The sequence below is a fragment of the Linepithema humile genome, chromosome 5 (assembly GCF_040581485.1).
Source record: "Linepithema humile isolate Giens D197 chromosome 5, Lhum_UNIL_v1.0, whole genome shotgun sequence".
In the NCBI taxonomy this organism is placed as follows: domain Eukaryota; kingdom Metazoa; phylum Arthropoda; class Insecta; order Hymenoptera; family Formicidae; genus Linepithema; species Linepithema humile.
This window is the reverse complement of record NC_090132.1, coordinates 5,448,405-5,461,035: the sequence shown is the minus strand read 5'-3', so window position 1 is coordinate 5,461,035 and position 12,631 is coordinate 5,448,405. Positions and strand designations below refer to the sequence as shown.

Sequence of the window (12,631 nt, the reverse complement as noted above, 5' to 3'; positions counted from 1 at the left end):
TCCTTAATTTTTTTTTAATTTTAAAAATTTTTAAGAAACTATTATCTTTAAAATTTATTATTTACCTTTTTTACGTTTTTTTTTCTTTCCACAAGAAGCAACGTCATCGATAAAAATGGACCAAAATCGCCGGAAATTAATTCTGTTACTTTCAATACCCGATTTATGTCAATTATATCGCAACGAAAGAGCAGACGAAATTGCTGCGATCAGTATCGGAAGGAATGTAAATTGTTCGCGATCGTAAGGCACTCTTACCGGAAATTATTTGGTTCGCCGACGTTCCAGTTCTCGAACGTGATCGGCCTGCCGTTAGCCATCCAGAAGAAAGTTCCCTCCTCGGCTTGATCAGTACCGGAGGTCCAAAAGTGCTCGTGACCGAGACCGAAGTCCTTGATATGCTTTTCTAACCTGTCGTTTTCCTCCTGCGAGGCTATGCTCGCCAGATGCATTCCGTGATAACGGCAGTATTGCGAGGCTCTGTACCAGTTCGCCTGCAAAGAGAAGAAATACTTTGGTGATATTTAATCCTGACATTTTCTTTTTTAATTACGTCGTCAGTTATGCAGAGCATGTTATGCAAGAAGTGAATATATAGTGAATTATTCAGGGGAAATTGATGCATTGTAGTAACCCATTGTCGTTGACATTTATCGCAAAGCTCTCCGCATTGAATATTAATAATGGCCAATATCAGATAGTTCCTGAATAATTTACAATGTTAATAAACCAAATCGCTATGAATAATGATTATGTTAAAGAGGTTACTACGAGAGGCAAGTGTCTAAATCCTGTAATGCAAACTGCGTTAAACGCCGCAACAATAATTATAGCAAAGAGAAACATTTGAATTGTTGATGAAATTTATGTAAGTAAATTATGAGATGGATTAAGCCGTCTTTAATATTCACATATAACATGTTCGCCATTGATTACAACAGATTGATCAGCATAATAACTGACAACACGGTTGTGGGCGCACATTAATATTCACACTAAGGTTACATAATCACCATTCTGGTATCGATTTCGGGAGATCATATTCGAGAACATGTTTGGAATATTACTGACATGTAATGGAACCTGTTATTCGACATGTCAATAATCCTACTATTACAGCGCGCTAAATTATTACACGACATTTAAACAAGCTTCAAGTCAAGTAGACTTTTCAATTCGGGAATTTCCTTATTAATGAATAAATAATCAAAAACGCTGCAATTGCGCCAAAGTGTAGTTTAATCATGAAACGCAAGAGATTATATTTCAGCCAAACTGGATCACCGCTAAATATAAGACAAAATCTGATCAATAACAATATTTTTAATATAAATCTTGTACTTAATCCATTATAATTATCAAAAACCGCACAAAAAAAATTATTAATCTGGTACCAACTTGCCTCGTGCGCTTATAACGCTAATATTTTCAATAACTTGTATGTCACGATATTTTATAAGCTTAAGAGAAATCCGGCGCGAATAGCGCGAATTTATATTTCGGTATTTCAATATTATATACAGCATTATATACGTATATCGGCGTATCGACCATGTAACCTCGGTCATTCGCACTGCGTTACGTGCTTTTTACGACCATGGAATGTTTGCAGAAGTGCGAAGAAGTCCCGGTTTCATCGGTGATAATCCTTTACGATCGTTGAAAACTTCCGGACAGCGCGTTGCATTGTCGCTTACCAGCGGCCATTTAAACACAAAGTTGTTTCGCACATCGTACACACGCCATATGTATCTATCTGCATTTACGAGATTCTTGAAAACGATATTATATCTCTTTTCCGCAATAACAAATATCCAATTGCAAAAGTCAGATTATGACGAAAGATCAGAGCGTATACTTCACACGTGCCGCTACGTGGATATTCATGGTCTTCAAAGTTTCTTATCTGCATAATTAGAACGTATAATACATGTTTACTGAGAGACAGGATTATCTGCTTGAATTTCCATAAAACAACAATACGGACGTTATGAAACGCGTTTATGCAACAACTGCATTGCACTTCCGCTAAACATACGGCTGTGACTTTTGATATACCCTGTATATTGTTGTGATAACTTTGTAAGAGAGAGACTATCACTTCAAGTTAACTTAACTTTGCTGGTAGCTAAAGCTACTTCTATTACATTTTCCATTATTCTTGATACTCTTAAGTATTGTTTTTACAAACGTAAAAAGTTAAAACAGTATTTATTGCAACCTAACGAGTATTTTTTATATTCTGCATTTGTACAACCTTAAATTAATGAATCTGTACAGACTTTAAACGCTATGCTAATTAAAGTTTGCTTGAATTAACATCGTTGGTAATTAATACTGTAGCTAATGTTTATGTAAATTTGCCTAACTACCAACTGATCTTATATATACATATATCTTATATCATAACATTTGATACGCCTCGAATTTTAGAGATGGCTTAGAATGTTAAAATGTACATTTTATGCTTTAGAATCTTCTATCATAACATTTGATAAACCTAGAATTTTGGAATCTATATTTTTTTACTTCGATGCATTGAAATATTAGATTTTAAACAAAAAAAAAATACAAAATTCTAGAACATAAGATTTCAATATATCGTAATAAAGTTTTAAGCCTGCCAAATGATATGATATAAGATTCTAAAGCATAAAATTGAATAAAATGTAAAATGTTAAAATATTTAATCTCAAAGTTATCACTGCAACAATTTTCTTCTTCATCTTGCGTGTTATATCACATTATTATTATTATTTCTTATTGTTTCCGTATTTTTATTTAGTATTATATATACATATATATATTGTATGTGCTATCTCTGTTTATATTTAATCAGAAAGAATTTATTTAAGAGCATAGTAAATATTACCCCTCACTATGTCAATGTCAATTGTATTGAATTTCGTCGTTGTTTTTTCGACATTCCTTCGACGATTCGACCGAAAGTATGTAGCACATATACGGACGAAGAAGGAACGCGAGGGACGCGAAAAATCGCATGTAGCTCGCCGAGAATGCAAATAAAGTGTAATAAATAGAACGCTGTCGCGATTGCACCGGAGCGGCGCGACGGTGCTGCATTGCCGCTGTTGCATTTCTCTCTCCATCGCGTACGTGTTATTCGTATACGACGGTTTCGCTTAAGCTCCCTAAACGAAAGCAATCGTACGTGACGATCAATGGCAAGTTATTGACTTTTGTCTATAAGTTCTAATAAATTCTACTTCAGAACATAGTTTCTCGGACAAAGAACATGATAAAAAAAAATTGAAATTTGTAAAAACAGCATATGTAAAGATTCTGTTATTTAAATTTTCAATTTTTTACAAGTTACGATTAGTTCCTTTTGACTGATTAATATTCTGTAAATTTGATATATTATAGCAGGATCAACTTATGTTGATCACCTAAATACATATACGTATCTGAGTTGACGCATATCTCGCAGCAAATATCACATATATCAAATAGACGAATTAATTAGAGCGGCAAGAGAATAAGCGGAACGCGCGCAATCGAGAAACTTGACTTTCGGCCCGAAATTGCTTCCTTTCCTAACTCAAATAAGTTCACTATTGGAAAGTGAAAGAAGCGACACTTTCTGTCGTGAAGAGGACCACGAGATTCGCTATCTCTCGTCAATTTACTCGAAAAGTCGGTCACCGTCCGGCAACGAGTGGAGTTGTTTTGCAAGGTCTCGATTAACGGCCACGGTGCCAGCCATTATTTGCTCGTAAAACAAAGAGGGCTCGTCTTCAGAGCGATCCGATTAAAGGAGAGGGTCAAGAGGAAGGGAGAGATGCCACTTCCTTCCCCCTCCTCATTGCGAAAAGCCCATTTAAACTGCTTTTACGTCACGTCCACCCATCACCGGCGAGAACGCGGTGAGGCCACCTCGGCCGGATCCGCAGCGCCGGTAGAATTGCGAAATCCGTGTTAATAGCGCGCGAGTCAATAAAAGCGCCTAGATTATCCGGGATGCCGTAATAAGGGCGAGTCTAATCGATACGATTGTGTTCGTGCGCGGACGGATACGCATTATACACGTCAGAGACAGGAATGCTGCTCTCGAAAGACTCGCATGAGATCAGCATTACGGGTGAAATCAAGATTTATACGCCTTCAAAATGTCGTAATTTCATGAAAAGAAATGTTTCGATATAATTAAGTTAAATTAAAACTACAAATAATGTTTTTATTTTAAAGTTTAACATTATTGGACTAATTACTAAAAAGAAATTCGCAAAAGCTAAAATTCAAAATATGTTTTGGCAAAGAAATATTATTGTAGTTTAAATATATTTATATATCTATTTATATTTATATATTTATTTATATTTATATTTAATTTATATTTATATACCCCTATTTATATTTATATATTTATTTATATTTATATTTAATTTATATTTATATACCTATTTATATTTATATATTTATATAACTATAAAATTTTTAGAAAAAATGTACAAGTTTGGCGTTTGCAATTTAGGTTTGCCAGGTTTTCCTTCAATTTTTCTTCGCGTACCAAATATTTCGTTTCTTAACGATGTGCTTCATCCTTTTTTTTTTTTACCACGCGAGGTTCTTTGCTGTGTAACTAATACAGGGTCACTGTTATCCGGAAAAACCCTTACTACGCGGGGTCTCCGACATTCGATGCACCGTAAAACCGTCCGTGACGGTAAAGCCGGAAAGTTACGAGCTCGGAAATAATTTGATAAAGTCCGAGACTCAACCCAGGCTGGGTCGACGGTCCGGTCAGATAAATCAGCGTAACTGGCAGGAACGATACCTTGAAGAAGATCCCCAGGTAGTATCTCTTCTCGCCCAGCTTCAACAGAGGCATCGTCCATCTTGAGGCCGCCAAGCTGCCGCCGTGTTCGTCCACGCAGTTTGGACAGTCGTCTGCGAAGAAAATGGAAAAGCTATTAATACCAATGTGTATTTAAGCAGAATGGATGATAAAGGAGCTAAAGTGCATACATGTCACAATTTTACCTAGCAATATAATCAATTCTTAGAATGATGCAGAGAAAGATTGATTTTTACACGCTTAACAGAAAGATGTAGGATGCATATAAAAATATATGTTTCTGTTTGATAAATGCTAATTTTATTTAGTAACAAATTGTGTAAAGTATAAAAAAAAGACATTTGTAAAAATTAAAAAATTATCACGTAACATCACGATGGAAAGATCCACCACGTGCATGTCGCAACGCGTCAGCTTTCTAGAATTCTATTCGCATCCATAAATTAACTTGTAATCGTGACTTATTATCATCTTTCTCCAAAAAATGCGTCCATACTTCAAAAATTTCTCCAAACATTTCGCTTCTCCTACTACGAGCTATCTTTTTTATTAAAGAAAAATATATGGGCTATTGCATAAACGATCATATCCAACATATGTAATAAAATTTAGCATATTATACAATAAGGAAATAGAATATATTACACTATAAAATAATGAAGAAACATAATACTAAACAACAAATTTTCGAAAATTTAATGTAAAAATTTCAGCAAAAAAAGAAAAACTTTTCCACAATTTTTTTTCCAAATATTTTTTCTAAAAACATAAAATCCAATTAACGTTTTTTTTATTGATTTTTAAAGTATGTATATTTAATTAACAAAAATAATTTCGTAAATAAAAACAATTTTTCATCGGCAATTTTGAAATTTGAATATTTGCGTGTCCAATTAGAACAATACAATATCCATTTCACAGTAACAAAATTAATTTTCTCTATTACAATTAAATTCGTGTTAATCCACGTTGATCGAATTAGAAAAAAAAACCAGAAACACAAAATGAAATTCTCCACGAAGTAAAATTCCATCTTTCCTCCCTTCGCGACTATCGCCAGTATCTTTTTAATCGACGATGTAATCGGTTTCTCCACGCGCGTACTAGGAAAACTCAGCAATTGCAGCACTCGGGCGACTGACGACTTCAAGCAATTGCATTTACGCAATGCGGAAAAGTTTATGTGTACACTTATGTGTACAATTGCCTCGTTTATGCATTCACGCGAGACGACGACGACGTCGCTGCGAAAGTGACAATAAAAATGCTGAGTATTTGCAGAAGTGCAAAGAAACGATACGGACGAATTTCACCTATGGACATTTAAATCAGGAAAATTAAAATTTGGTTAAGATTTATGTAAAAAAAACACACCATCCGCTGCAATGATTTTATAATTGAATAAATTATGTGGAACGATGAAATCTCACCCACTGCGATATTACATAAAGACACCGAATTTTAAGTATTCTAGTAACCTTGATCATAAACACGGATTATGAAGATACGAACGCTTTGTATCGCCCACGTAACGGCCGCTTTCACCGGCTCACGCACTTCTCAATGCGATGCGATCCCGTTGGAAAGTTACCGCGCGACCTAACTGCTGGGAGATGAGTCGAGATAAAATCTAAAATAATATTTTCATAACGACAGTAAGCGACAATCGAGAATAATCAAGACCGATCGTCGCGCAGCGGTTACAATCAGCTTCGTCAGGGCAGCGTCGGAGCAGCGTATACGAAAATGGCAATGTGCGCCACGGGAATGCGAATCACGGAAGTCTCCGCCGCTACTGTACAAAGGATGTGTATGTGATACCGCGCGTAACCTCACGTGCGTTTGCTTTGCAGTGTAAGGCTGTAAGGTTGAATTACAACGGTTACACGGGCGGTTGCGTAAACCACGGATCTCGTTGCTGCAGGTCTCGCCGGCGTGGCTACGTGAAATTTCGGCGACGATTCCGCCTATTCTGTCTACGACGGCATTTCTCCGACGAGGCTCATTCGTTATAGTGTCGCGCGTGCATGCCTGCGTCGTTAAGCTGCTAATTGTTGCGGTAAATGAGATGCGCCTTCGCACAAGTGGCAGGGAGTGGCTTTTTTTCGCACTTTTGCGCGCGATACATCGCGCTAGTCATTCTTTTTCACCCGTTCTTTTATCACTGTGTTAATCTGGTCGTTGTTCGCAAAATCTGTCGTCATTGTTTCTTTTGCGCGCGCAAAACAAAGCATCGTTACATTTGTATCTAAATATATGAACAGTTACAATTTTTTATATGTTTTACGTATATTTTTTGAATATTTATAAAGTAAAATTTTTTATAAATTTAATTCCAAAAGTTAATCAGCAAATTAACATTATCCTTAAATTGTTCTGCCTTTAAGTGTATAAATGCTTATCATTAAATTTCGTTACATTAAAATTCTCGTTAAAAATAAATCCATAAAAAACAGCGATAAAAAAGTGTTTGAGCCAACTCGATTCGTCGAGCGTAAATTGAGCGAGGTAATACAGCGAAATTGCGTCGTGTTAAAGTTCACGACACCTTTGTAAGAGCGGAGAGAAGATGGCGAGCAAGGCCAGTGAAGAAGATGCCTTCTTGGTTTCGTCGGCTGGCTAATTAGGCCGGCGTACTGCATATTTTAATAATCGCCTCGTTAATCTCGGCGCCGCGGCGTCGGAAAACGTTTCGTCGCGTTAATATTCAGCGGACTTCTTAATAGACACCACAGACTTTTGCTTCCTGTTCCACTTTTTCGGTCGACAACATCGCTTCTCATCACGCAGATTTCACAGAATGAAGAAGGAGTAAATTACTTCCATTAGGGGAGCCATTAGTGGATCTTAAGCCGCTGCAATTTTTATTACTTGATTTTCAATACAATTACAGTTTAACCTCTTCGATTCCGATGGTAGAGTACAATTTTTTTTAAAACGTTTTGCATATGTATGTCAAAATTAATAAAAAAAACAAATATACGTTTTTTATTGTACCTATTATCGCCGAAATGGTAATCAATTTGTTAATATTTTAACCGCTAAAGGAATTTTTAATAGAAATTGTATCGCAATATCAATTTGTAAACTTGGCACAAATTTAAATAACATTGAGGTAAAGTAGTGTGCTATCTGTCCCAGAATGCAGCAATGGGTAATCCACTGTGACAATGATAAGAGTCGCTACAGTTTTTAAATAACGAGAAAAAGTATATAGCATAATTAAGAGGTGCCCTCCAGTACGATAAAAAGCCTGACAGAATTTTGGAGTATTCCGAGGGATTTAGGTGGCATTGTCCACGTCACTGTTTGTTCCACAATGCACGCATTCACAGCGCAACACGTTAAATCCGTTGCTCGAATTTACAAATCCGACAGCAACTATTACTGAGTTTAATACTCGTCGCGATATACCATGTCGACCGTTATGTTTGTTTCATATCTAGGAAAACAAAAAGCATTGCGGCTAAAAACGTAGTAAATACGAGCTTTAAACCAATGCGTTATTAACGAAGATGTAAAAATGCAGATTTTAAAAAATCAGTAAGCAAAATTTTTAAACCTTGTTAAATAGTTAAAATAAAAAAACATAAATTTTTAGTGTTTTAGATAAAGCATTAAATAATGATATTAATATTATTTCAGTAAAATAATATCTCTTGCAATACCTAACTAATACTTTTATTTTTATAATCTATTTAACTGAAAATTATCACAAAAATATCAACCAAATAAATATCTTATAAAAGCTGATTAAAAAATACGGAAAGTAATTTTGCAAGTCGCATTAGTCAGTGCTTTTTGATATACACATAGATTGAAAATTTAGTAAATACTATTTGCAAAATTTGCTAGTAACGGAACTCATATGCACGACTACGATCATTTTAAGCTTACATCGAGATGATAAATGATCTTTCAGCTCTTAATGGCGGATTTTATCGACAGGCGATTCCGCACTCGTTTAGAAGAAACGGCATCGTAAAGTCGAATTTTACGAGTGCGACCTCATACGTGCGTTAACTCAAAAATCATATGATTCATGATAATATGAGATCAACATGTATAGAAAAATTTAATTATTATTCGCAAATCGCGATATCACTCGAGTTAATTTCATTTCATTGATCATAGTTAAAAAACAAACGTTTAAAATTGCTGACAAAAATAATAACTATTTGATCATAAAAATTATATTATTTATTTTCACAATATTCTTCTACCAAAATGTTTTTTATTTACCAGCAGATATTGAAACCAATCTAATTTTAACGTCCACAATTTTTTTCATACGCATATATACAACAATATTTTTTTATGTCACTTGCCACAATGATTAATGTAAAGAATATTTTTGGTTGTTAAAAGCCTAAAGCATAAAAATATAATATACGTTTATAATATACGTTTTAGTATTTGCTTTCCGAAAGCGATGTGAGAGGACGTAATTCATTAACTAATTACATTATTACATTATTAACTTTGCATATCGGGGAATGTCAAGATTTCTGCTTGATCGGGAAACACGGCGCTTCAATAAGCGCGATTATGCTCAATCGATTGTGTCCAATCGATCTGAGTTCATGAGCTACCATTAACAGCTAATGACTAACCTAATGGGCTACCCCGAAGCAACAATACGCGCACGTATATCGAGACGAGTGATCAAACCTCTATCGAAAATCGTCCGTCGACCATTTCCCTTCCCTGTGCTCAGCCATCCGGAATTGAAATCGAATGACTAATGAACGACTGCCTTAATTACCAGGATGCCAGATATCTATACCAGAAAGCAAACGGTATAAAGTATCTATTATATATTCTACGTGAACGTCACACATATATAAATCAAGTTAAATGAAATTCTTTTCAATAAATAAAATCAATTATTAAATCACATTTTTCATCCTTTCTGTTTTCGTAGAATATTATATCTTACAATACATTCCAAGCATGTTTCAGATCTTATATTCTTAAAGAGAAAGCATTAACCGCAGCTCTAAGCACGAATGAATATATATCTTAAGCATTTCTAAATTTATAATCCCACAAGATTATTTATACTTCGTCTTATTGTGAATTGATGAAGCTAGCAATTCCAAGATATAAACACTTGTTGATTGATCCAAAGAAAAATAATAAGATGTAAGCAATCTTGAGGTAAATAGAGAATATTTTATATAATGTAATATATATGAATTTTATAATTTAATATTTTTACGTACTATATAGATAAACCATTTTTTATTTTAAATGTGACATCGCTAAACTTCTGAAAAATTCCTAACGAGATACACATCTGATTATACCAAGAGATAATTGCCCGATCCCGACGGACGGATCCGATATTAGAAATCGTAATGGTGCTCCTAATCAGCTTGTCGCTTTTAATCGCGCAAAGTGGACGAGCGACTTAATAGTCAACCGGTCGAATGACCGACTAAACTTCACGACAGCAATCGACCTTCGTTTGACGTATCCTTGACACGCTTTCGAAAAGGTAGCCGTCAACGCGGCGCATGTCACGTATCGGTGTTTGTAATCGTCGAGGAAGATTTTGACGAGAATGATGAACACGCCGCATGTGGGTAAAATCACGGGGGCCACGTTACGTAATGTCCGTTATGGCGCAATGCATACTGATGGAGTGATCAAAGTGTTCCATCTACCGATACGCAACTGCATCCTAGCACTGTCGGCGATGCCAATACACAACGGTGAGCAAGTTAAATTACATGTTCTTTGCAGGTGTTTCTGTAAATCTTGTAAAATATTAAGCAGATATTAATAGCAACAATGTTAAATCGGAAAACATTTTTCTAATGCAACAAAAGAAAATTTCCCATTTTGAAATGTTTTACTAGAAAGTTCAGCGGCAAAATTGGAGTTGATTTCTTTACGGGAAAAGCAGACGCTTTATCTGAAACAATATGGCGTTACGCAAAGTATCGATTTCGATAGTAAAAATATCTTTGAAACTGTTGAAGTGCGTTGTCCCTTCGTAGGCAGACAGTGCACTCGTGTGACGCCTAGCCCTATTATGGATCGCATAGGTAGATGTGATACTGGATACAATCCCAGAATTTGAGGCTGCACCAGAAGGGGCAGACAGAAGAGAGAGAGAGAGAGAGAGAGAGAGAGAGAGAGAGAGAGAGAGAAAGAGAGAGAGCGATAGTTCCGAGTATCGTTTCCGGCAAATGGAAAAGGCAGGTTTCCACATTCGGCGATGGAAACGGCTGAAATTGACTCGCGGAATCGCGACGCGGAAAAGCTGATGCGGCCTCGAACCACGCGCGTCGTGTGCTCGTCGAGCGTACAATCGCTACAGATGGAAATGTTTCGGCTTCGAGGGAATCTGTATATCTTTGTGTTTTATAGATGTAATTCCTTCCAGAAAACGCTGAATAAATTTTCAAATTTAATCCACTTTAAAATTTGCTTTTTACCGGTATCCGGTCCTTTGTGTCCCTTTTATGATTGCCTGTCAACTGCAAGTGATTTATTTATTGTAATTTAATAAAATAATTGTTTATGATATAAATGCTTGAAATGTTATGTAACGTTACGAATATTAGAAGTATGCAAAGTGGATTGCCGACATAGCTAACAATTTTTAATTAGTTTTTACATATCATTATAATTAATATGTCTTATAGTTTTTATATAATTTATCTCTTATAATGAAATAATTACAAAGGTTCCCATTATTTAATTTATACTACAATAATTTAACCTTAAACACGCGATATTTATCCAGTTATTTGTCTCAATTCTTCGCTGAATTAGAACGCAAAAGTACGCCTGAAGAATCATGAAGTGGAAAATTTAATCTGACAATCGAGCCGCAGAGTTTCTGCTGGAGAAATGCAAGTTTTACGAAACAAGTGCAAGTACAAGATACAAAAGAACAAAATATTTTCGTGAGAAGTAATAATCACTGACGCAATAATTCAATTTGAGAAAATAAAATAGTTTTCTGTTTTAACTTCATGACCCAATATTTTTTATAAATACATCGAAATTATGTATTGAATATTTGAGAAGCATTTTTCAAATATTGTTTATACTTAGAAATTATTTAAGAGCTCTTCATGTAAAAATTTCTCTAAATGCAAAATGTAAGGATTTAAGTGATCGCATCTCTTTGGCGTAAACCAACAAAATTTTCTTGCAGAATAATCACGAATCTAAAGTTCCGTTTGTCAAATATCATCTGTAAACTCGTAAGAAACAAGAGAAAAAGACCCTTCGTCGGTGTAACAACGACTTAAAACGCCACTGCGTACTTCCCAGTACCATCGCCGAGTACTTCACCCCAAATACCACCGAGCTCCGTTATTACTGTTCCCGCCCTTCACCATATTTCCTTACGAGGTTTCTCTCGAGAGAGAGAGGTCGGGCGTCCCGACGCTCGCGCGCCCGGAAAATGGAGTTTACGTAATTTCATCAACGGCGAGGACGGGGGAAAACCGGGTGCAGCACAAGGGTGAAGGAAAATGGGGCGGGGAGAGAAATGCACATTGTCCCGGGAGGAGGTCGGCGGCGCAGCCACTTGAGAGAGGTAACTTCGATTCCTTTTATTACTTCGTCCAACGGCGAACCACCGCGCCAACGGAGAAATGAAGCCAATCAGCTTCACCAAAACTTTCTCTCCGCCGTGTTTGCGTGGAAGTGGCACTTACGTGTTCGTTCGTTCGTTCGTTCGTTCGTTCGTCAGCTGACCTTTCGCGGACGCCACGAGACTAATTAAACTCCATCAGAGAAAAAGCTCGCAAGCAGAAAAAAGTCCCGTCGAGCTTTCGCTGTCGTCAA

At 36.0% G+C, this 12,631-nt stretch overlaps 1 protein-coding gene across 5 annotated transcripts in view; it reads right to left on the bottom strand.

Moving 5' to 3' along the window:
• The window catches only part of LOC105670149 (uncharacterized), a 138,327-nt gene that overhangs the window by 4,938 nt on the left and 120,758 nt on the right, over positions 1–12,631 (bottom strand). For all 5 annotated transcript variants that reach the window (XM_012363494.2, XM_012363497.2, XM_012363493.2 and 2 more), the window contains 2 exons: positions 4,799–4,911; positions 259–494 (listed from right to left, as the gene is read on the bottom strand). In XM_012363494.2, coding sequence (XP_012218917.1) covers positions 259–494; positions 4,799–4,911 — 349 coding nt within the window. The remainder of the gene's footprint in view (positions 1–258; positions 495–4,798; positions 4,912–12,631) is intronic.